Raw genomic sequence first — 27,521 nt, forward strand, 5'->3', positions numbered from 1 at the left:
CCAGTTTTTCTCTATAAAATGCTAATTAAAATCATTTAAACAATTTTTGATATCTGCCATCTGTGATACAATTGTAGGATTTAATATTACTAATCATTACCAATCCAAATTTAGCCAAAATTATGCAAATTTCTGCTCATTTTAATGCTATCTATGTTTTTTCTTAGAATAAAAATTAATTAAGATTTGTTCCAAGTCTACCATGTTACAATACTGATAATTCAATAAAAAAAACTTTTTAGACTGCAACAAGTCTGTCCTAAAACATTGTATTTATTTGGATAATGAATTGGAAATTCAAAATCATATTTGCTACACAAAGTAAAATTATTTGAAGTTTGAAATATATAGTGGACAAAATAAAGTCCAATTTGAAAGAATTTAATGTTCAGTAAGGTGTATGGCTCAAGGCTTGGATAGCAGTTATCCATGTTTGACCAATGCATGCATGGATAGCCCTAGTGAAATGGACATTGGATAGCTCTTATCCATAGTGCTGAGTGACCAGCATGGATAATTGCTATCCATTTTGCCTCTCAGTTTACATGTGTTTGGCCCAAGGCTTGGATAGCAGTTATCCATGCATACAAGTGAAATGGGAAAATAATGGATAGCTCTTATCCATCCCAGTGCTGACCAGCATGGATAATTGCTATCCATTTTGCTTGTCAGATTACATATTACAACAGAGATTATTTTCATTTTGGACTTTACTAAGTCCAGATATATTTTAAACTTGAAATTAAATTCACTTTGTGTAACAAGTATGATTTTGAATGTCCAATTTATTATCCATTCCAAAAGGAGCACCCCCTTCCAAGGCTATATGATTAGGAATTGGACTAAGGTTAGGAAGTTGATATAGGATTAGGGTTTGCCTGTTAAGGGTATGTTAGGGTTAAGGTTGGGATTAGGGTTAGGTTAGGGTTAGGATTAGGATTAGGGTTAGGATTAGGGTTAGGATTAGAATTACGGTTAGTGTTATGGCCCATGTTTAGGGTTTAGGGTTATAGGGTACCGTATGTAGGAGGGGTCTGCAATTACCTTGGATAAAATACAGTTGTTTGTGTGGGTGTGTGTACATCTGTACAGGTACATGTATGGCTATGTGAATATAGGCCTGTGATTCATATGAAGAATGTGCATGGTCTTTTTATAGTACAAGGACAAATTGGCCAATGCCAGAGGCTATATGCATACCAATGTGTGTACATCTACAAATGAGAAATTTTGGTGGTTTGCTTTTCATTGCAAATTGCAGTCATTTTAAATTATCGCAGTTTTTTAATTGCAACTTCCTACGCACAAAATGGCGTTTAATTTACTCGCAACATTACGCGTCTGGTAAAGCCGTGAAATTGTGCCTATTCAGAGGATATCTCATCATTTGTATAATGTACATCATCACTATACTTGTCCATGTTATCAAAGATATGGCTATATGCAGCTGTGAATTTCCAGCCCCCCCTTATGGCCAGGGTACCAGGGGATGGGTGGCTGGGACTTATACCAGGGCTAAATTTCAAAAATGTTAAAACTCCCCGCCAAGTCCCGGACCGACGGGAAACAACACATGGCCGGCCCTACAGGGACAAATTTTGTGTCAATGCCCGTCTGTTATAATAAACTGCCCGGCTATTTGTTCCGGGTACTGATCTGCACTGCAGGCAGGGGTTGGAGTGGGTCAGGGACTCAGGGTTTCAATTGACAAGTGCATTGTCAACAGTCTTCATTTTCACGTGCATGAAATCTATAAGCTTAACTACTGAACATACGGGCCTATGCACCCCCCACAATCATAATTACTCACATCACTAGTATCACAGGGTCAGGGTTTCAATTGACAAGTGCATTATCAACAGCCTTGCATTTTAACGTGCATGAAATCTATAAGCTTAAATACTGAATATACAGGCCTATGTACCCCCCAGCACACACACACAATCATAATTACTCACATCACTAGTATCACAGGGTCAGGGTTTCTATTGACAAGTGCATTATCAACAGCATTGCATTTTCACGTGCATGAAATCTATAAGCTTACGGAACATACAGGTCTATGTCCCCCCCACACACACACAATCATAATTACTCACATCACTAGTATCACAGACATTCAAATTCCATCATGAAATCTATTCGGCTTTCACAGTACAGTGATTTTCAAGTTCAAACGCTAGCTCTTCAAAGGTGCTGAATTCGACCATCGTGCAAATCGCCAGATATCGCATCAGCAAATTATTATCAGGGCGCACATCACTGAAAATGATGCCAGTTTTTCTCTATAAAAATGCTAATTAAAATCATTTAAACAATTTCTGATATCTGCCATCTGTGATACAATTGTAGGATTTAATATTACTAATCATTACCAATCCAAATTTAGCCAAAATTATGAAAATTTCTGCTAATTTTAATGCTATCTATGTTTTTTCTTAGAATAAAAATTAATTAAGATTTGTTCCAAGTCTACCATGTTACAATACTGATAATTCAATAAAAAAACTTTTTAGACTGCAACAAGTCTGTCCTAAAACATTGTATTTATTTGGATAATGAATTGGAAATTCAAAATCATATTTGCTACACAAAGTAAAATTATTTGAAGTTTGAAATATATAGTGGACAAAATAAAGTCCAATTTGAAAGAATTTAATGTTCAGTAAGGTGTATGGCTCAAGGCTTGGATAGCAGTTATCCATGTTTGACCAATGCATGCATGGATAGCCCTAGTGAAATGGACATTGGATAGCTCTTATCCATAGTGCTGAGTGACCAGCATGGATAATTGCTATCCATTTTGCCTCTCAGTTTACATGTGTTTGGCCCAAGGCTTGGATAGCAGTTATCCATGCATACACTTCTAGTGCCCGTTTCTATTCATCGTTATGTATTCTTCTCCCGTGCATTATTTTCGCGAACTACCCTTCACAGCCCAAATTATATAAACCTGCACGCTAAACAATGCATTATCTAAAACCTGCACGCTAAACAATAGATTCTAGATAATACGTGCACGCTCAAATACTAGAAATACTACTTTCACATAACCATAAAGTAGAGTTAGGTGGCGCTTTAGACACAGAGATCACATAACTATATAATTGTCTGTTCGATATATATACCAACAAAAAAGTACGAATATACATTCTGTGGTGTTAAAATGGTATAGTTACAAACGGTGTTCTATAATAGTGTACAATTACCGAATAAGGTGCAACTCGCTAGACTTGAGTCCAGTCCTCGTTTACGGAGTTTAGGATTAGGGTTTAGGGTTGGGATAGGGCAGTCTTGTAATAAGACTAGTAGAGTTGCACCCTTGCAAATATCATTGTCATAAATTATGATTAATGACCTCAAATAAATCAAACATCAAATGAGAATAATCGAGCTTCTATTAATTAAAAAGGGCCAAAAACAGGTGGATCATAATTATACAAGATGACACCATTGCAAAATATTCAGCATTTTACAAATGAAATACATGTAGGCCTATATCTAAAATAACATAGCCGGGCCAGGAAACACACACTAGCGCATAATATCATGATCATGCTTTATAATACCATAGGCCTTCAAACACATGTGTTTGAAGGCCTATGATAATACTGAACAAATTGTTAAATCCCAATGTCGTGTGTTTTAATATAAGTAGTTCAAATTATAGAGCTATAAAGTCCAGTTGATATTCACCGTAGTACTAGTCTGACATCTAAATCGATCGTTTCCAACTGGTTCAGTGCTCTCTGTGTTCGAAACCACGATATTAAATGATCACAACATAAAGTCAAGTCAATTAAACCATGCGTGAATAAGTTACCTAAGTATGACGTATGGCGCAATCGATACCATTGATTACAGGGATTAATATTCTTTACCAGTTAAATGCTACGTAGCTGGTCAATGTCCTGACGGTGTTTTTAAAATGTAAGATATTTTCCTAATATTAAAACTAATATAATGAATGCAGCAATTAATATTGCCTATTGTTTTAATAGGCCTACACTCAAAGTGTATGACGGATAATGTACTCGTGCAAATGCATTCGTCAAGATAATTGCACTTGCCATGGAGTTATTGCATTTAGCTTTCGAGCCTATCGGCTCTCAAGCTAAATGCAATAACTCCACGGCGCGTGCGATTATCTTGACGAATGCATTGCACTCAGTTCATTATCCTTATCATACAAGTGAAATGGGAAAAATAATGGATAGCTCTTATCCATCCCAGTGCTGACCAGCATGGATAATTGCTATCCATTTTGCTTGTCAGATTACATATTACAACAGAGATTATTTTCATTTTGGACTTTACTAAGTCCAGATATATTTTAAACTTGAAATTAAATTCACTTTGTGTAACAAGTATGATTTTGAATGTCCAATTTATTATCCATTCCAAAAGGAGCACCCCCTTCCAAGGCTATATGATTAGGATTTGGACTAAGGTTAGGAAGTTGATATAGGATTAGGGTTTGCCTGTTAAGGGTATGTTAGGGTTAAGGTTGGGATTAGGGTTAGGTTAGGGTTAGGATTAGGATTAGGGTTAGGATTAGGGTTAGGATTAGAATTACGGTTAGTGTTATGGCCCATGTTTAGGGTTTAGGGTTATAGGGTACCGTATGTAGGAGGGGTCTGCAATTACCTTGGATAAAATACAGTTGTTTGTGTGGGTGTGTGTACATCTGTACAGGTACATGTATGGCTATGTGAATATAGGCCTGTGATTCATATGAAGAATGTGCATGGTCTTTTTATAGTACAAGGACAAATTGGCCAATGCCAGAGGCTATATGCATACCAATGTGTGTACATCTACAAATGAGAAATTTTTGGTGGTTTGCTTTTCATTGCAAATTGCAGTCATTTTAAATTATCGCAGTTTTTTTATTTTTTCTTCCTACGCACAAAATGGCGTTTAATTTACTCGCAACATTACGCGTCTGGTAAAGCCGTGAAATTGTGCCTATTCAGAGGATATCTCATCATTTGTATAATGTACATCATCACTATACTTGTCCATGTTATCAAAGATATGGCTATATGCAGCTGTGAATTTCCAGCCCCCCTTATGGCCAGGGTACCAGGGGATGGGTGGCTGGGACTTATACCAGGGCTAAATTTCAAAAATGTTAAAACTCCCGCCAAGTCCCGGACCGACGGGAAACAACACATGGCCGGCCCTACAGGGACAAATTTTGTGTCAATGCCCGTCTGTTATAATAAACTGCCCGGCTATTTGTTCCGGGTACTGATCTGCACTGCAGGCAGGGGTTGGAGTGGGTCAGGGACTCAGGGTTTCAATTGACAAGTGCATTGTCAACAGTCTTCATTTTCACGTGCATGAAATCTATAAGCTTAACTACTGAACATACGGGCCTATGCACCCCCCCCACAATCATAATTACTCACATCACTAGTATCACAGGGTCAGGGTTTCAATTGACAAGTGCATTATCAACAGCCTTGCATTTTAACGTGCATGAAATCTATAAGCTTAAATACTGAATATACAGGCCTATGTACCCCCCCCAGCACACACACACAATCATAATTACTCACATCACTAGTATCACAGGGTCAGGGTTTCTATTGACAAGTGCATTATCAACAGCATTGCATTTTCACGTGCATGAAATCTATAAGCTTACGGAACATACAGGTCTATGTCCCCCCCACACACACACAATCATAATTACTCACATCACTAGTATCACAGACATTCAAATTCCATCATGAAATCTATTCGGCTTTCACAGTACAGTGATTTTCAAGTTCAAACGCTAGCTCTTCAAAGGTGCTGAATTCGACCATCGTGCAAATCGCCAGATATCGCATCAGCAAATTATTATCAGGGCGCACATCACTGAAAATGATGCCAGTTTTTCTCTATAAAAATGCTAATTAAAATCATTTAAACAATTTTTGATATCTGCCATCTGTGATACAATTGTAGGATTTAATATTACTAATCATTACCAATCCAAATTTAGCCAAAATTATGCAAATTTCTGCTCATTTTAATGCTATCTATGTTTTTTTCTTAGAATAAAAATTAATTAAGATTTGTTCCAAGTCTACCATGTTACAATACTGATAATTCAATAAAAAAACTTTTTAGACTGCAACAAGTCTGTCCTAAAACATTGTATTTATTTGGATAATGAATTGGAAATTCAAAATCATATTTGCTACACAAAGTAAAATTATTTGAAGTTTGAAATATATAGTGGACAAAATAAAGTCCAATTTGAAAGAATTTAATGTTATTACGTGAATTATGATTACTGATGTGAATAATGACAATTGTTATTGATTATCGCAAAAATGATAATGAGAGCTTTTAAACAGCTTTCCTTCAATGGATAGGTAATAGGATTTTACTGCAACTTTCAAATCTTGGATTACTTTCATTTAAATGTACGCTGCGACATCAATCCTGCTTCGAATGCATATCCCACATTTGGCATACGATTAAGCTTTTTGGAATAAATGGTCATTCATTAAAGGGGGGTAATTACTTTTTGGTAGATGTTTACATTGAAATATACAGTGCATTTACTGGTTGTGTACTATAATACATAAACGAGGACTGATCGAGTTTCCAATATGGATTGAATCCAACCCATACACACGAAAAGAATACACGAACTATAAAATTAGCATAATGTAGCATGGAATTTATCAAACCGAATTTTTGCATCAATATTTATTTATTTATTTATTTATTTCTTATTTAACCTGGGGCGACCAATCAATGCACTGGCACTGTTCTCCCTTGGTTCCCAGGCATAAGGAATGAAATCAAAACAAATTCAACGACGGTTGGCCGCCGTTTCTGTCATAAACAATGGAAACCGGACGGGCCCAGGCAGAACCGGCGTTCAGCCGCGGTCGGTCGAGTTTTGATGTCATCCCTAACAAGATTGATGGGGAAGAGAGAAAAAACAAACAAATCAAACCATTCAACTTCACGTAGTTTGGACCAATCTATTTTTCTTCTGCCTCTGAGTATGCTTTAAAAAAAGGCGGTCTCAAAGCCGCCGCGTGCGTTCGTATTTCTATCTTAGCGCGTCCATGTCAGCTAAAACGGCAAATTAATCTCATATTAATGTGTAAGCGCTCTTTTTAAAAGTCATAGTTCATTGAATTTACGACCGTATGACAAAACTGGCGAAAATAGTAACTTTTTGCACAAGATTTGCAATTTAAAGAGAATTAACCATTGCTCATTCTAGTGACTCTAGTATATGGACAATATAAGTGGGCTTTTTCATTTAATGACATAAAATTTGAAAAATATTGTAAGGAACACTTGGGCTTTTAAAACCTACATTTTGGTCAAAAAATGTGCTAGGATAGGTAGTTTTCAACAGATTTTCCACATTCGCCTTGCTATAACATTGAATTGTGGTATCTGTTGACCTAGTGACTATTAAAAGGTGTTTTTAGGGGGAAGTGTTAGCTTTCGTTTGATATAAAAAAATTCTGATTGGATGAAGGGAACACTTGAGGTTTCGACAAAAACCAATCAAAGAGGCCCATTGTTTAGCTAGAAGCTTCACAGATCCTACATTGCTATGCACTCAACTGTGTAGTGTAATCAAAGACTGTGGCGGAGACATTCACTGCTTGTTGTTCTCTGCTTGGAAGCTCTTGGGACAAAAATGTGTGTTCAGGTGTATCGAGGTGGAAACTGTGCGCATGATGGTCTATAAGAAAATTGTTTTTGTATAGAAACATGTTATATTTTCATGTTCTTTTTTTTTTTTTTTCTTTTTTATAGTTTTTGCAGTAAAATCGTGAAATTCCTAGACAAATTTGCCAAATTTACTTGATTCGATACTCGCATTGTTTAGGTATAAAACAATTGTCATATTTGAACCACAATTTATGTGTACTTTTGAACACTCAAAAATGACATCTTAGTTCAAAATTAAGAACTTTGTAGAAAAGTATAAGTGGCATGATGAAGCGTCACACCGCTCAGCGGCAAGCGACAGAAAGTATGAAACCAACATTACGCATTGTGAACCAAAACACACAAACACAACGGGGATCAATTTTGATGTTACAAGAGGAAACTGAAAACACAAAATGGACAATATGATTCACCATGCAGCAAAATGACAGAAATAACTTGGTATTATATCCTTCAATGAAGCATGTAATACGCCTATCCTGGGTTTCTCTACCGGATGTCGATTGTACCGAAATTCTTTCCCACAATAAATATAATAATACAATACGCGTATGGCATAACAAAGTAGATGGATTAACCTCTGAACTGTATCTTATGCAAATATGCCTATTCAAATTAAATTGATCCTGAAGTTCAAGGGATTCAGGAAAATAATAGTTAGCAACTTAGTACCATCTGCGGTCAGAAGTTCAGAACATAGATGGTAATTAAAAAAAGGCCACTGAATCATATTGAATCCTACTGAGCTTTTAACTCTTTGCTGCGTAACATACAAACCACATACAGACCAGACATCGCAGATAATGCAAACTATTGTTTTCCGAAACCTCTAAGCTAGACCAATAATTTGCCTCGTTTTATAAACAAATTGGAGCAACATTGACTTTTGACCCCTGAACAACAAGCAAATAAAGCTTTGACCTATTGTTAAAACTCACATTTTGAGCCAAAATTACTTATGCGTGACTTTTAACCCCAAATGGATCATGTCAAATGTAACATCTGGGGCAGTGAAGCTATTGCCCAAGTTTGATATAAAATTGGATGGTTTGAACCCAATACACAAATTTATTGGTCGAGCTATGAGTTTTAAGATTTTGGAGGTTTAAAATTCGTAGCTCGATCAATAAATTTTATATTGGGTGAAAAAAAAATCCAATTTTATCATTATTATATTTTCAGAATCTTTTCTTGGTCAAAAATGTGATGTGAAAATATGATTTCTGATCCAAAATGCGATATCTGGTCATTTTTGGTCAAAAATTTTGATTTTTAGTCAAAAATGTGATTTTGGTCAAAAATATGACTTTTGGTATGAGTTTTAGTCAAAAATGAGTTTTGGTCAAAAAATGTTGAAAACAAATTCGTGGGGAAAGTGAGCCTATCCAACACAGTCCAAGTTTTTAGAGTCCAATGATTATATTGGACTCTTCAACTCTGCACAAAGTATAGGAAACAAGATTCTGAAAACATAATAATGATCATAATCGGTCATATAATTAAGGAACTAGAGCAAATTATAGCAAGGTTGCGAATAAAGTAGAAGAAATTGCTGAAAACCAATAGTCCAGTCGAAGTTCGACGAGACTAAAGAAGACATAAAGAGTCCAGTCAGGATATGAACCACGCGCCGTCGGTTGCAGAACAGAAGAACCGGGTCGGCCAACTCGTGCCAAGATTTTAACCACGCGCCGTCGGGTGCAGAACAGAAGACTCGGCCCGGTCGGCCAACCTATGCCTATAGGTCTTTTTATCTTTTCAGTTCTGTTTCCGTATCCGTATCTGTTTTCTATGTCATTGGCAGTGTGTGATCCAACCTTTTCGTGCCGGTGTGTGTTCGATTACACAATCGGATCTCGTGAGATGCATGACCTTGAAGTCGGATCACGGGAGGGCAATTTTGATCATTCTAGTTTTTACATTATTGTTTTTACATTATTGTTTTTTCAAGTTTTTGAGTAGTTCACAGTGTTTTTTTATCCGATCCAGTGTATTTCACATCCAATCCCAAATTGAAGTATCCCTGGAAAAGCAACCAAAGAATGTAATTTAAAATACGTGGGAGCTTTTAACCTATAATCACGCTCCTGAACCGTAAAGGGTGCTGTTTATATGACTTTATTCCGCAACTATATATCCAATGAATTATGAAATAAAATGACCGTGTGTCGGATTGGATTGCGTGGTGTGGTGTATAATATTAATGTATTAAATAAGTCGTTAACCACATGTTGCTGTCTCACTCAGTGCAGTCTTGGGATTTTATTTTATTAATATATGTTTACGAATTAGAACACAGATTATCACAGCTGCATAAATTGATTTTATTTTAGACGTGTTATTTCTTAACAAATTATGTCCAGTTGCAAAGTGCATGGTTTCCAACGGTCGTGCAATTTTTGTGATTTAAAATGCATGGAACCAAATGATAACTCTGCTAAAGACCTTTGGTGGGAAATTTTCACATTGCTCCAAAAAGAGTTCAAGGTCAAACCACACAAAAGTATTCCTCTGGTAATGATTCAGAAAAAGTATAGTTTGGCCTATATGTGGTGTGTATATCTCGATTTATAACTTTATAAGCAAAAGGTCATATCCTTTCACCCGGTTACCAATGTAACGAGACATCCTAGATGATGCAAACTATTCTTTATTTGAATTGGTATCAAAATTCATACATTAGAGACCATTTTTATGAAAATCGGAGCGTTATTAATTTTGACCCCTGTGGAGCCTAAAATGCGACTTTTTACCTCTTTGCTTATAACCCGGGAACCATGTGCATCTCAGATAGATCAAACTATACTTTTTCGAAATCGTTATGATCAGAGAAATACTTTGGCGTAGTTTATAATAAGATCTGAGCAATTTTGAAATTTGACCCTGTATGACCTCAATTCTTCTGTGCAAGGTAGATTTTTAAGTTTTTCCTTTCTTTGAGGTCAGTTTATTAATATGAAAGCTGATTCTGGATCTTAATCACAGGAACTGCACGGGATTCATGTTGCTTCTTGCCTATTTAGGGTTATATTCGTGTGAATTTAAAAAGTAATGTTTTATGTGAAGTGATGATATATTAGCAGTTATACAATTAATAAAATGACATTACCTGATTTACTTTAATAACAGGATTTTCAAATATCACATCATCAATTGATGGTAAAGGTATGCCTTTGCTACCTTCCTCTGAAAACAAACATACATTCACATATTAAAGAAATTAGTGAAAATATAATTTGAAGGCCCATTCAGCGATATGTTGATTTGGACAAATCGTCGTAAAAATCATTCAAATTCAGTTCATTATACCTTTGTTGGTAGCATAAATGTGCTAACATAGAATGCTATTGCTAACTACTCCCTATTCCAGAAAAATACAGAACTAATTTTTTGGGATTACAAAAATATTATCCTGTTTTGCCAAATGAAACAGCTAAATCCTAATCCTCTACGTAGTCCTAACTAGCAATAAAATTCAAATTTTAATAAATGGCCAATTTTTTTAAATAAGGGCCAAAAACTTGCGTTTTTAGGGTGTTTTTCGTATGCTGTGACAATCAAGCCCAAAGACCTGTACTAAGACTAAGTTCAGTTTATGCATTCTAATTTTTGGAAAAGACATGTTTCATTCTTATAACTAACCATTTAATTAAAATAACACAAAAAAGTGAAAATTAGAGCAAAATTTTGGCATATACTCAAGATTTTGAATGCTTAGACTTGTTCCAAGTCTGTGATTATTGTGACTCGATTGTCAGAAAACATGCCAAAAATGCATGTTTTTGGCTCTTTTTTCAAGAAAGTAGTAAAATAGTGAACTTTTTCTTTTATCTCCAGTTAGGACTTAATGAATGATTAGGATCGAGGTATGTTTCATTTGGCAGAACTTGATAATATGTTTTTAATCCCAAAAAATTAGTGCTGTATTTTTCTGGAATGGGGAGTAGTTGTTAAGTCGAAAGCAAAATGGAACATGGAAGCTCATGGAAACATGATTTTGATTTCACTTGCTAAATTGTAAAATTTGATCTCGTGCGATAGTTTGCCATGTTTGAATGTTTCCATGTTCCAGTGTATGATGCGTAAGCCGCTTCCCTTGTTTGTATGATTATATTAGGCTGGCGGGTAAGCATCATTAATTGATCTCGTATACACTGGTATGTAATGTGTTGTTTGTATTGTTTACTCAAATCCATAAGTACCAGACTTGAATCCTGTTTATCAGGGACAATCTATGCAGCTCAGTGGTTAGAGCGATCGCCCGAAAAGCGAGAGGCCTGGGGTTCAAGTCCTCGCACAGGTAGGCATGTCCGGAGTTTTTCCTGGTATATGCATGTCATATTTCCATTTGTAAATTAAAACAAGCGAGGGGTCTGGGGTTCAAGTCCCTACACTGGCAGGTATGTCCGGAGTTTCTACTCTTGTGCATGACATGTTTCCATTTGTAAATTCATGTTTAATTGTGCTATAGTGCGATGCACAATTCTTCTTTTCCCTATTTAGCTTTCAAATGAGATCAAAACCATGACACCATCTTTTTGTTTAGCCGCGGTATGCTGATTTGAACATATCACAATTTGAAAATACGTAACACCGCCACCATTTTTGGGTAGCGAGATCAAAACGCATGACCATATTAGACAGATGGCGTACTTACCATTCACCATTGGAATAAGCAAAATCCGCACAGCAATATCAAGGGCGCTCTTCAACAGACTCATCTAAATAGAAACGAAATAATAAATTAATTATAAATAAAAATCCCTTTAAAAAGGGATGTGCTGGGACATGGTTGTTCACAGGGATAGTGTATGACCATGATGACGGTATTTAAGGTTAGCAACTATTTTAAACTGTTGCGATTTGGTAGTTCAAAGCATCTTGCGAATGTTAGTGAGCTTTGGCAAAAATTGCATTGATCATTTTCATTTCGAGTGTGTTGAAGAATTCAAATATCACAGATATACTTTTGTAGATCCTGTGGTTCTTGAATTATTGCAAAGAGGGCTGAAACAACAATACTTTTGTAAAACGTATATAACTCATTAAAACAATATATCAAGCAAGTTTTCAAAGTGCATGATTTGTAGAATGAACTTTTGCAAAACATCAAAGTGTTATTTTTCAATAATATATTGATTAAGATAATGAAAATCGATATTTTAGCTCCTTCGACCAACAATACCACGTCTACCCTTAAATACTATATAAGCAGTATATGAAGAGCACTGACCCGGTCGTGAGGCATTCCGTTCCTGTTGGGCCCAAAAAGACCTCACGATTATTACTTTATATCATGAGGGCTCTCGGTTCCAAAGCAAAATATTTAGATTTTTCACAATACCCTCAAAATATCCGATGCGCAGTCATTAACCTCTAATTATTTTTGTTAAGGATTTGAAACGCATCTTGTCCATGGTTACGCCGCTGACATACTCACATTGATATCACCAATGTTTGATTCAAGAAGTTTAACATCGACCCTGAAAAGGAACATATTAATATGTACTTTAGCTTGCATACGATGTATATTATAGGTGCCATATGATTATAGTATACAGTTATGATAGCAGCGCTTTCCAGCCATCGGATTTAACCATATGCCGCACCCTGCCCCTGCACCCCTCCTCAACCTCACCAAGAAAGCACCATTTTGAACCACTGATGCTGCAGAAAAATATTTTCTTAAAATTAAGTTATGTTTTACACTTTGATTTCGTGTTTATTGTCTACAGATCATATAAAATAATTGCGATAGTAAAGGAATAATTATGGAACAAATCCGTTCATTTCTTAATAGAGTTAACCGTTATGCCTATATTTATCAGTTTGTGTAGTGTAATACCGTAAAACCTCGTCTACAAGCATAATATTGTGTTTTTGATGAAAGCTAGATTAAAACGAGACGGTTGTAAATTTGCCAATACCATAGATTGCAATAGTACTTGTTTGTATATTTGTATCGGTAATTAATTTGCTCAAACTCCATAATATTATAATTTTGTCGATGGATGGCGTCTGGATTCATTTAGTTTTCATCAAAAGCACTCTATATGCTTGTAGACGAGGTTTTACGGTACTTAAAACCTATTCTCCTACCTGATGACGGTTGAATTCCACGTTATATTGTGCCCTTTGAAACCAAGCGATGTTGAAACATATGTTGTCTGTTAAACAAAGAAATTAGTTGTTAAAGATTTCTAACAATCACTTGTTAAATAACTTGTCAATAACATGTTTTGTCGTCTATTTTCATTTCTCAGTATCTTACGACAAACAGAATGAACAGGATCGTTTAATGTAGAAACGAATCAGCCGACTGATCTGTTTCTCATATCCTAAAGAGGGTTTTACAGCGTGCTAGCCGTATGCTTCAACATAAAAAGTCCAAGTTTTGATATATTTTCTCAAAATATCACAAAATGTACGCGGATGTGCCACGCAAACTTTCGGATGCTGACTTTCTCTATACCTACTTTTGCTGATTTTGCCACCCATCAGTATACCACTTTTTTTCCACAAAAAAACAGCCAAAAAGTACCCAACTTTGCCGTAATTGGGCGCTCTTAGGGGCACTTTTACTCAATTGGGCGCATTGGTCTCCACTGAAAACCCACCCATCGATATGTATACCAAAATTGCTGAAAAAGTAACCCAAAACCGTCGCACATCTCCGTATACCTTCAACCAGGGAGAACCCCCTCCCTGCAGCTATACCGCTAGAAACACTGCACCGATTCTAGGCTTGTTGGTACTCAGTTGTGTGCATTTTTCATGCTGATTCCATATATGGTCATGAAAATGTACAATTTTGATTTTTTTTTTATTGAAACTTGTCGTCTGCAAGAGATTAGCAAGCAGTGGAAGCTCCAACAGGAAATCGGGAAAGTATGTTCTTGTTCATGTTGTTGTTGTTGTTGTTTAACTTACCAATTGTACAGTGAACATGTTAGTCAACGTCTTATTTGGCAATTGTACAAAGAAGACAGCGTCAATGACAGCTGATCCATTGATAGAGTTTGGTTTCATGCTGACATCAGGTGGGCTGCTAGCATTGACGTTGACTTGCATTAATAGATTGGGGTACATCTTGCTCACCTTGAATACATGGATTTAAAAAAATTAAAGAAAATACAATAACTTATATTATTAAAAACACATTTTGATGAGTGACCATTGAAATTAGAAACAAGGGAAGAGGCTTACGCATCATACACTAGAAATTGGAAACATTCAAACATTACAAACTGTACTAGCGGAGATTAGATTTAAAGCGTTCGGACTTAAAATTTTAAAGAGTTTGGACTCAAAATAGTGCAGTGAGCAACGGTTTGAAATCCAGAGTGCATCATCAATTTTTGTAAGAATTTTGTAAAATTGTAATGTTACACTGGTCCAAGTTTGTAACAGCAGGTAATGCCATGGATTCACTTTTTTAATGAGATTGTAAAACAATTGAAAGTAGTACCGTACACAAAACAAAAAGAACATTAAACAAAAGATCTTGTATAAAAAAAATCAATTTCATTTTCAGAATAACGTATCTTAACAAATACCGTTAACGTTTCGGCGGACCCGCTTTATTTTGAGCACTGTCGCACATATTTTAGCAGAGCTGTACCTCAACATCCGCATATCAGCTATTGAAACCTTTTTCCGTATATCATTTATATCAGTATATTCAATTACCGCGCACAACTGACTGCTACAGACCATGTATCAACAGTCAAAGTCCTCGTGCATTGTATGCTGTGAATTCTCGCATATTCATAAGGGCCGATTGTTCGAACGTGCCGTGTCTAACAATCACGCCAGCGTTGCGTGCCTTCGCGTACATACGATAAAGCTTTGCGCGCCTTCGCGATTAAGTGATAGATCGTAAAAATACGCGGTAAGTGCGTAGCAGTTTTGCCTGGCGCATTTCATGGAACAATCGGCCCTCATTATCGGATGATACTGAGACTTGTACTGCTTGTACGCGGTCTGTTATCTTTTTCGTCCATGCCCCGCACTCTCATTTCTACGCACATGTTAGACAAATGCGAGTAATCTAAATGTTAGGTTGAAATTTTTGTGTAACTTTTATATTAAAAAAATACCGGCTGATTAGTGACAGCAAATATTAAGATACCATATTATCAATGGGAAGCAAGGAGACAATTTGTTAAATAGGGAATGTCTGATCCACCTGTTCATAACACCGGGACAGTCATACAAACATCAAAGGACTGTGCTGTAACACGACCGACGGAGTGATACGCATTGGCGACATCGGCGCTGGTAGTAAATTCTAATCTTCTTTCATTTACCCGAGTTGTTTGGTTCAAAATATTATTAAAAGGGGACATATCTGACAGTAAAAGCTAACATGTTATGGAAAACAAATACATAATCTATTTTTATGGAAATGTTACAATATGGCTTTAACTAAATCACTGCAAAATTAATGTTCTTAACGTTATAAACTCATTTTCATTGGCTTACCTGAGGTAATGCTATTTTGACAAAGGTAGAAGATGTATTCAAGCTGATCTGACCACCAGACGGCAGCTGTAGGGATTCAATATAAACATTACTCATTATCATAGTGTAGAAAACAGTGTTTAGTATACAGAGTTGAGCATCGTGAACTAAGACAAGAACATACATCGGGAACGATTCTAGAGGAAACTGAAAATACATAATACGGATTTTTATGTACAGATTCCTTATACTCTTATCCATGGTTTACTAACGTTTTAGCTGAAAATGTGGTAATCGATCATAAATTATTTCAACCATAATCTGGTCAAAATACTTCAAGAATGGCAAATGTAACCAACTGTCAACATTTGCCAATGGGCCGTGGTCAATTACTGGAAAGCTGGGCTGAACAAGATCATCTGGTCACATACTACCGTTAGCAATATGACTAAAATATGCAACATTAAAATCATAGATTGTTATAATTGTAACACGGAAAGTACAGCATCTCTAAGCTGTGAGCAGTGGCTTGGAAGTACCGGAGCACCGCCATACAAGTAGTACAAAGACTACGCATATTAAAGTAGTGCAATAATATCGCAATAACAGACCAGTAATTACTGGACATCTGGACTTGACCTGTTTCTCAATGTTAAAGCATATGTTGTAACCATGGTAACTGGAAGTCTACACATCCGACATAGTTTTCTCTTCACGATCATTAAAAGCTTCTTAATGACCAAACATGAAATATGTCTTTTTAGATATTATCAGTCTAAAGCTCAATTCAAGAAACATTGCTTCAAAACAAGATTGCGAAAATGTCCTGAAAAGTAATATAATTTCGGTTAAAATTTGACATCTATTGAGTTTCTTGAGTTTCAGTATGGAAAATGTGTCTAGGCAATGTCTAGTACACTATAAGAATCGTAAAGCTTAAGTTTGCATCTCAATGTGCCAGTAACGAAGAGCAAGCAGCATCAAGGGTTCTCGCATTTTGTATAGCCTAAACCCGGGAAACTAGCAAGAGAAGGAAGATTACATTAAGTTGGTAGAGGATACAAGTCAAATGGACCTGCCATCAACAATTGTATACTGAATAGAGCAGTTTGGAGAGCCATTATGGGAGTCCCACTGCAAGAGTCGTCGTAAGCAATTATTTAAGCAAATTGTTTCGTACCTTATCCTGTGTGAGATTGTACTCCAAGTAACCAGCTTTGAAGTAGACATATCCAGCACTCTGGAAGAGGAACTGTGTGATCCATACCTCCACCATGTTACTGTCATCAGGATCATTGGGGATAGGTGGCACAGGGAAGGGTGCTTCCTGTCTTTTACCGATTGGAAATACTTCGCCCTGTAGATCCGATAAAAACATGTACAGCATAAATGTAAGTTTAAACTTCAACTCTACACTATTTCTCGCTCACCTGGAATGTTTTCACTAGTCCGACTAGCGTCTTCAGCAGATGGCGATGCTGTTATGATATCTTGTCTACAATCGGGATATCTCTCACTGATGACGTCATATGATTGACAGAATGAAGTCATAGGATGTTACGATGAGGTGTCGCCCCCCACCCCGGGCATCGGCGGGTTATCCCAAATGGAATCTATTTCTAGCCCTTGGTCACGATTTACCATCATAACATGCTGAAGACCCTAGTCGGGTTAGAGAATTCTTTCCAGGTGAGCGAAAAATAGTGTAGTGTTGATGTTAAAACTTTTAATTCATTTTATCTACCACTACGTATGAATATCCACTCGTATATGTACAGAATACTTTGTATTCAAACAAACATCTTTCTCATGAAACCCGTTTGACAATTTTGTTTTAAACCTCACGAAATCATATATTGTGTCACAAATTATGTTATATATTTACCCAACTTATTGACTTTGTACAATTGATAGCAATAATGTAGCCTATTAGCCTAATTGACACTAGAAATGGAAGAGATTCATAGGTTTAAATTGAGGTTTAAATCATCTTACAGATCGGGTCATTGTAATAAGTTAAGTAAAAAAGTAACGCAGCTGTTATAAATACGCCTATAGCTCCAGAACTAATAATTGTTTCCATAACATTTCTACATAGAAATAAGGATGGTTTATCAAGCAGTTTGATGACCAGTTTGTCAAATGTCGTCCAATATTAAGGGCTGGGGTATGAACGTTTGGACAGTATTTATTGTGGGACATTAGAGCACATCAGAAATATCGAATTGCATTCTGAATACGAAGAATGTCATTCTGATATCAAATAATTTTGATTTTTTGAAATTCGCAATTTAACATGTTTAATACACATTTTATGGCAAATAATTAAAAATTGATATTTTTGATATTTAACAGTAATTGAAGTAAACTTTACAAATCTGATGATTTATACTTAAAGTGTATGTAGGTGGGATGAAAAGCCGACGATCAATTGAAAATTTTGACCTTTCGTATTGAAGATATGGATTTTTTTCCCAAAACACTAAAAAAATTAGGTCTTTTGGGGAAAAATCCATATCTTCAATATGAAAGGTCAAAATTTTCAATTGACTGTTGGCTTTTCCTCCCTGCTACATACACTTTAAGAATATGTCATTAGATTTATATAATTTACTTCGAGGACTGTTATATAGGCCTATCAAAAATTTGAAAAATATCAAATTTTTATAATTTGTCATAAAATTTGTATTATATTGTGATTTTCAGAAAATGAAAAATATTTGATATCAGAAAGACATGCTTCGTATTCAGAATGCAATTCGATAGGTCTGAGGTGCTCTCATGTCCCACAAAAAATACTGTCGAAACGCAATAAACGCTAATTTTAGATCCCTTAACAACACAGTTGTGCTTTTAACATGTTTATAAAAGAAAAAAATACCCGAAATTAAAAGTTGCAGTTTACAGCGTTCAATGGTTATTACTTATTGTGGCACGTAAACCCGTCCTTTATCTTCGCGCTGACTTCAAATCAATACAAATAGCTGCAACTTTTAAATTCGGGCATTTTTCTTTAAAAACACCGATGTATTGCTAATATTGAACAAATGGGATATCAAAATGCGCGTAAATAAATCAACCTTCTTTCTATGTGAGGTAATGTTGAAATATTGTGAACACAATTATTAGTTCTGACGCAATAGGCGTATTTATAACAGCTGCGTTACTTTTTGTGCAGTCTTTAGATCTAAAGTTGAATCGGATGTGATAGAGCCTGACTTAATTAACTCTGCTTACGCACACACCTTATTTGCTGTGCTGATGCCACCTTGAAAGGTTGGAGCAGATACCAACGAGTAATCGATCTCAGCCACGTCGTCAATCTTTGCAACAACTGCACATGACAAGACAAATAATAAAACTTTTACGATCTTTTGTTGTCAAAGGTTGTTTCGATGAAAATCCAGTGATATCTTGATGGTTATGGAGGAGTATTATAAAGGATACAAGTAGATATATACATTAGATTGGAAATCTAAAACAAAAACCGGATCATAATAAGTGCAAGTATGAAAACATGTACCCAAGAAGGTCCAAATACGCTCGTAAAAGTCAAATTTTAGAGACCTAATATGTTAAACCATATTCATGAATTCGCTCGAACAAGTCCCACTTTTGCATGTCCAAGCGAATTATTTTAAGAAAAAGGTTTACTTTTTGGAGATTCCGCACCCTTCCGCACCCTCGCAAAACATCCTGTAAAACATCTTGTAATTGTTCGTAGATATTTGCAGATTCTTGTAATTTTGTGCAACTTATGTTGCAAGAAATGTCCGTACAATAACAGCACTTTTCATGATTATGTCAGCGTACTTTCTTTGCAATAGATCGGGGTGATGATGTGTGAATATTTAGCTATATCATGTATATCTTGCAATCTTTTAGATACTGACATTTTAATCGGCATCGCGTGCTTTTATATTGTCATTGATTAAACATATCCACAAACAAAATCTTGCAAAATATATAAAGCCAATCCACTGCATATCACTGTCCACTGTCATTCTATAGGGAACAAAAACACCTTAATGTTGAACTTACGGTCTAATTTAGCAAGCTCTTTGCTCAGATCAGTGTTGATGCCATTCTGGACTAAGCTACATGCCTGTGAAATAAACCAGGAAAGATTGTTGAAAACACATTATGCATAGTAAAAGAAAATACATGTTTATCTCTTTACTTCGTTATAGAAATACTTGATTATTTTAAAAACACTGTTGATTGGCTCAACACTAGTATAATAGCCTTATTATAACCAATCATGCATGTCAAACGTAGGACTCATGTAGTTAAAAAGATGTTTAAAGAATAGTTTTTAAAAAACACTACATTTTTCTTGGTATTTCAAAAACAGTTGCATAGTCTCGTTTAAAATGTTTGAGTAAATTACTGTTAAATGTTATTTTTGAAGATCTAGTGTTAATTACTGAAGAACATTATTGTCCCATTGTTATTAATTATTTGCCTTTTCAAGGTTGTTTTACCTGATTCACCAATGATTTCTTCAATGCCTTCGAAATATCATGTTCAAATAAATCATACAGCCAGCTGTTTGGAAATGGAAAAGTCAACATGGTCAAGTTATAATAACGTTTCAATCAAAGCATATCAGCTGGTAATTTGCGAGAATTATTAGGCTTTTACCACAACGCCGAAAAGTAGACCCACGTTAAGAAGGATATAATTGATCTGGCTGGTCTATATTGTGTGTGTTAAAGAAAGTAGACAAAGTATAGGACTTCAAATAATAATCTGTAATAATTCTGGCGAGATGTCACAAGACAATTCTCTAGATAAAATATATTGATATTTTTCCGCGATGTTATAAGGCCCGCCGATTGTACCAAGACAATTCTCTAAATAAAACATATTGATATTAATCCGCGATGTTGTAAGGCCCGCCGATTACGAGCTGATCAAACTTAGGGTACAAAATGATAAACAACAAAAGCATTGGTCTCTAGCTGCATTCTAATTTCCTATTGTTGTTTAAGTTTGTCATTAAAACACCTTTATTTTCAAGTCGTGTGTGATTATTACCTTGCTCCTCCATGGAATTTGACATGCAGTGAGCCAATGCTGAATACACAATCACCCGATTGACTGGATACTGTTGGTCGTCCTGAACTATCCATACCTATTATAATGAGAAACAACATAATGTGGTCATTTGTGAGCTGAGAAACATATGAAAAACATGGACTCGATTTTGAAAGGTATCACACTTAACAAACGATTGAAAAACATTCAACGATGTCAAACATTTGTCAAACGTTTTCATTGTCTATTATTAATGGCTGATATCTGTGTTTGTCAAATTTGGCGAAACGCATTTGCATGCTATGCGCGGCCATAGTACAATTTGCGCGCTTATTTACGCACTTACGTGCTTTTTGGCGATGAGAGAGGGAAGAAAAACAGGAGATAAAGTGAAGAAAAGTTGTTTCCTCTGGTGTGGGATAGTCGGGTGCTAGGCACATGGCACGCCACAGGTGTGTACCTTGGCCGACCTATGTTTTCGTGCCTATAATGTGTGTTCGGATAATGACGCCATCGGATCACGTAGGATACTTGCAGTTTTTTGATATTTGGCTAGGCACAATCCTTCAGTCTTTCAACAACTACGCACGGTCATCGGGTTGTGTTGAAGGATTCAGGCTTATATTTGGTAGGGTTAAGGCACAGCTCAATGTCACTTGTGGAATATGAAAAACACGCGCAAACTCGACCTCGATCTCTGTATATTATGCCAAAATATGGTAGATTTGATAACATTGTGTCCAATTCTGATAAATAGCAGATTTGGCTATAAATGTGTAGCCTCAATAATAGCATAGCATAACATCCTCTATAGGTATTAAAGAGCAAAATCTGATTTCTGACATATTCATATAAAATAAAAGTGAAAATTGTACAAAAAATGTGCGATTTCCCGTAATTTCCAGTGAAATCGGCCATGCATACCTATTCTGATAGTAACGTGCAAGGTAATTCCATCACCATTTACATCAAAACTGCCATGGTCCTTGACGTGAATTCTGCGTGGAAACATGAAAAAAAAGGTAGCAAGCAGTGTAGACAAGGTGAGGGAAGTGGATACGAAAAAAAAAAGTTAGCAAGCATACATACATACATACATACATAAAGGTATTTATATAGCGCCTTTAAAATTTATCAAGGCGCTGAACAAGGAGAGAAAGGATGGGAAAAAAGAACTAGATGGCACTGTTGTGTTTGAGCAAACACGAATATATATGCCTGTGATTCCCACCCTAACCTCCAATGACCTTGACATGACCTTGACCATTATTGGCACTCGATGGTGATATCATCCACCAAGTTTGGTTACAATCTAACAATCTTTACTCTGATGACCTTGACATGACCTTATCCATTTTTGGCATTCGATGGTAATCCCATGCACCAAGTTTGGTGACAATCCAACAATATATACTCGGATGACCTTGACATGACCTTGACAAATATTGGCGGTCGACGGTGATCTCATTCACCAAGTTTGGTTACAATCTAACAATCTTTACTCTGGTGACCTTGACATGACCTTGACCATTTTTGGCATTCGATTATGATCCCATGCAACAAGTTTGGTGGGAATCCAATAATCTTTACTCTGATGACCTTGACATGACCTTGACCATTTTGGCATTCGATGGTGATCCCATGCACCAAGTATGGTGCCAATCCAATAATCTATACTCGGATGACCTTGATATGACCTTGACCATTTTCGGCACTCGATGGTGATCTCATGAACCAAGTTTGATGACAATCCAACAATATTTGCTCTGATGACCTTGACATGACCTTGACCATAATTGGCACTCGATGGTGATCTCATCCACCAAGTTTGATGATAATCCAACAAACTATACTCTGATGACCTTGACATGACCTTGACCCTTTTCGGCATTCGATTGTGATCACATCCACCAAATATGATGACAATCCAACAATATATACTTAGATGACCTTGACATGACCTTGACCCCTAAAAGGCACATCTTTGGGGTGGGGCCATTAAGTGTGCCAAGTATGAGCCCCAGGGCCCTTGTAGTTTTGGAGATAGCCCTGTCATTATGAAGTGTGAGAAGGAGAAGGAGAAGAAGAAGGAGAAGAAGAACTAGATGGCACTGTTGTGTTTGAGCAAACACGAATATATATGCCTGTGATTCCCACCCTAACCCCCAATGACCTTGATCATTATTAGCACTCAATGGTGATATCATCCACCAAGTTTGGTTACAATCCAACAATCTTAACTCTGATGACCTTGACATGACCTTATCCATTTTTGGCATTCGATGGTGATGCCATGCACTAAGTTTGATGACAATCCAACAATCTAACTCGGATGACCTTGACATGACCTTGACCAATATTGGCGCTCGATTGTGATCTCATTCACCAAGTTTGGTTACAATCTAACAATCTTTACTCTGATGACCTTGACATGACCTTGACCATTTTTCGCATTCGATTATGATCCCATGTACCAAGTTTGGTGGCAATCCAATAATCTATACTCGGATGACCTTGATATGACCTTGACCATTTTCGGCACTCGATGGTGATATCATCAACCAAGTTTGATGACAGTCCAAAAATGTTTGCTCGGATGACCTTGACATGACCTTGACCCTTTTCGGCATTCGATTGTGATCACATTCACCAAATATGATGACAATCCAACAATATATACTTAGACGACCTTGACATGACCTTGACCCCTAAAAGGCACATCTTTGGGGTGGGGCCATTAAGTGTGCCAAGCATGAGCCCTGGGGCCCTTGTAGTTTTGGAGCTAGCCCTGTTAATATGAAGCGTGAGAAGGAGAAGAAGAAGAACTAGATGGCACTGTTGTGTTTGAGCAAACACGAATATATATGCCTGTGATTCCCACCCTAACCCCAATGACCTTGACCATTTTTGGCACTCGATGGTGATATCATCCACCAAGTTTGGTTACAATCCAACAATCTTTACTCTGATGACCTTGACATGACCTTGACCATTTTTGGCATTACATTATAATCCCATGCACCAAGTTTGATGGCAATCCAACAATCTTTACTCTGATGACCTTGATATGACCTTGACCATTTTTGGCATTCGATGGTGATCCCATGTACCAAGTTTGGTGGCAATCCAATAATCTATACTCGGATGACCTTGATATGACCTTGACCATTTTCGGCACTCGATGGTGATCTCATGAACCAAGTTTGATGACAATCCAACAATATTTGCTCTGATGACCTTGACATGACCTTGACCATAATTGGCACTCGATGGTGATCTCATCCACCAAGTTTGATGGTAATCCAACAAACTATACTCCGATGACCTTGACATGACCTTGACCCTTTTCGGCATTCGATTGTGATCACATCCACCAAATATGATGACAATCCAACAATATATACTTAAGATGACCTTGACATGACCTTGACCCCTAAAAGGCACATCTTTGGGGTGGGGCCATTAAGTGTGCCAAGTATGAGCCCCAGGGCCCTTGTAGTTTTGGAGATAGCCCTGTCATTATGAAGTGTGAGAAGGAGAAGGAGAAGAAGAACTAGATGGCACTGTTGTGTTTGAGCAAACACGAATATATATGCCTGTGATTCCCACCCTAACCACCAATGACCTTGACATGACCTTGACCATTATTGGCACTCGATAGTGATCCCATGGACCAAACTTGGTGACAATCCAACTATCTATACTCGGATGACCTTGATATGACCTTAACCAATATTGGTGCTCGATGGTGATCTCATTCACCAAGTTTGGTTACAATCTAATAATCTTTACTCTGATGACCTTGACTTGACCTTGACCATTTTGGCATTCGATGACGATCCCATGCACCAAGTTTGGTGGCAATCCAATAATCTTCACTCTGATGACCTTGACATGACCTTGACCATTTTGGGCATTCGATGGTGATCCCATGCACCAAGTTTGGTGGCAATCCAATAATCTATACTCGTATGACCTTGATATGACCTTGACCATTTTTGGCACTCGATGGTGATCTCATCAACCAAGTTTGATGACAATCCAACAATTTTACTCTGATGACCTTGACATGACCTTGACCATTTTTGGCATTCGATGACGATCCCATGCACCAGGTTTGGTGGCAATCCAATAATCTTCACTCTGATGACCTTGACATGACCTTGACCATTTTTGGCATTCGATGGTGATCCCATGCACCAAGTTTGGTGGCAATCCAATAATCTATACTCGGATGACCTTGATATGACCTTGACCATTTTCGGCACTCGATGGTGATCTCATCAACCAAGTTTGATGACAATCCAACCATTTTTACTCTGATGACCTTGACATGACCTTGACCATAATTGGCACTCGATGGTGATCTCATGCACCAAGTTTGATGATAATCCAACAAACTATACTCGGATGACCTTGACATGACCTTGACCCTTTTGGCATTCGATTGTGATCACATCCGCCAAATATGATGACAATCCAACAATATATACTTAGATGACCTTGACATGACCTTGACCCTAAAAGGCACATCTTTGGGGTGGGGCCATTAAGTGTGCCAAGCATGAGCCCTGGGGCCCTTGTAGTTTTGGAGCTAGCCCTGTTAATATGAAGCGTGAGAAGGAGAAGAAGAAGGAGAAGAAGAACTAGATGGCACTGTTGTGTTTGAGCAAACACGAATATATATGCCTGTGATTCCCACCATAACCCCCAATGACCTTGACATGACCTTAACCATTATTAGCACTCAATGGTGATATCATCCACCAAGTTTGGTTGCAATCCAACAATCTTAACTCTGATGACCTTGACATGACCTTATCCATTTTTGGCATTCGATGGTGATGCCATGCACTAAGTTTGGTGACAATCTAACAACCTAACTCGGATGACCTTGACATGACCTTGACCAATATTGGCGCTCGATTGTGATCTCATTCACCAAGTTTGGTTACAATCTAACAATCTTAAACCCTGATGACCTTGACATGACCTTGCCCATTTTTGGCATTCGATGGTGATCCCATGTACCAAGTTTGGTGGCAATCCAATAATCTTTGCTCCGATGACCTTGACATGACCTTGACCATTTTTGGCATTCGATGGTGATCCCATGCACCAAGTTTGGTGCCAATCCAATAATCTATACTTGGATGACCTTGATATGACCTTGACCATTATTGGCACTCGATTGTGATCTCATGAACCAAGTTTGATGACAATCCAACAATATTTGCTCTGATGACCTTGACATGACCTTGACCATAATTGGCACTCGATGGTGATCTCATCCACCAAGTTTGATGATAATCCAACAAACTATACTCGGATGACCTTGACATGACCTTGACCCTTATCGGCATTCGATTGTGATCACATCCACCAAATATGATGACAATCCAACAATATATACTAAGATGACCTTGACATGACCTTGACCCCTAAAAGGCACATCTTTGGGGTGGGGGCATTAAGTGTGCCAAGTATTAGCCCCGGGGCCCTTGTAGTTTTGGAGCTAGCCCTGATAATATGAAACATGAGAAGGAGAAGAAGAAGGAGAAGAAGAAGAAGAAGAAGAAGAAGGAGAAGACTAAAGAGCATAAGGAGAATATATATGCCCTGCTACACAGGCATATATAAGAAGAAGGAGAAGACTAAAGAGCATAAGGAGAATATATATGCCCTGCTACACAGGCATATATAAGGAGAAGAAGACGGAGAAGACTAAAGAGCATAAGGAGAATATATATGCCCTGTTACACAGGCATATATAAGGAGAAGACTAAAGAGCATAAGGAGAATATATATGCCCTGTTACACAGGCATATATAAACACAGTGGAACAAGAAAGAAGCTAACTGAAAAGGTGAGTTTTCAGTTTCTTCCTGAAAACTGGAATTGATGGAGACTCCCTGATGGCTTTAGGGAGTTTGTTCCATTCCCTCGGGCCAGAGACAGAGAAGGTATTTAAACCAGATCCTCTATGTGCCCTAGGCTGACTAAGCAGGGTCTTATCGGAAGAAGATCTCAATTCTCTGAGGGGTGGATACAATAGGGAGAAGTTAGCAAGCAGTGTGGACATGGTGAGGAGGTGGATACGATACGAGGAAGTTAGCAAGCAGTGTGGACATGGTGAGGGAAGTGGATACGATAGGGAGGTAAGCAAGCAGTGTGGACATGGTGAGGGAAGTGGATACGATAGGAGGAAGTTAGCAAGCAGTGTGGACATGCTTCTGATCTTCACCTTTTTATTTTCTTCTAGTCGTGTTCACACGGTCGGACATCATAAGTCACTATTACCGGTAATAAGTCAC

At 37.2% G+C, this 27,521-nt stretch overlaps 1 protein-coding gene across 1 annotated transcript in view; it reads right to left on the reverse strand.

Annotated features, from left to right (window-relative positions):
• Nucleotides 1-6,661: 6,661 nt before the first annotated feature.
• Nucleotides 6,662-27,521, reverse strand: part of LOC140164750 (bactericidal permeability-increasing protein-like) — a 28,819-nt gene continuing 7,959 nt past the window's right edge. Inside the window, exons 4-16 of the mRNA XM_072188116.1 lie at nt 22,132-22,205; nt 21,208-21,304; nt 20,652-20,715; nt 20,209-20,272; nt 19,413-19,501; nt 17,348-17,524; nt 16,189-16,254; nt 14,635-14,802; nt 13,804-13,871; nt 13,145-13,187; nt 12,362-12,425; nt 10,814-10,890; nt 6,662-9,727 (exon numbers count right to left, since the gene is read on the reverse strand). Of these exons, the coding sequence (XP_072044217.1) occupies nt 9,668-9,727; nt 10,814-10,890; nt 12,362-12,425; nt 13,145-13,187; nt 13,804-13,871; nt 14,635-14,802; nt 16,189-16,254; nt 17,348-17,524; nt 19,413-19,501; nt 20,209-20,272; nt 20,652-20,715; nt 21,208-21,304; nt 22,132-22,205 (1,111 nt within the window). The 3' untranslated portion in view covers nt 6,662-9,667. The remainder of the gene's footprint in view (nt 9,728-10,813; nt 10,891-12,361; nt 12,426-13,144; nt 13,188-13,803; nt 13,872-14,634; nt 14,803-16,188; nt 16,255-17,347; nt 17,525-19,412; nt 19,502-20,208; nt 20,273-20,651; nt 20,716-21,207; nt 21,305-22,131; nt 22,206-27,521) is intronic.

This window comes from Amphiura filiformis, chromosome 11, assembly GCF_039555335.1.
Source record: "Amphiura filiformis chromosome 11, Afil_fr2py, whole genome shotgun sequence".
Classification (NCBI taxonomy): domain Eukaryota; kingdom Metazoa; phylum Echinodermata; class Ophiuroidea; order Amphilepidida; family Amphiuridae; genus Amphiura; species Amphiura filiformis.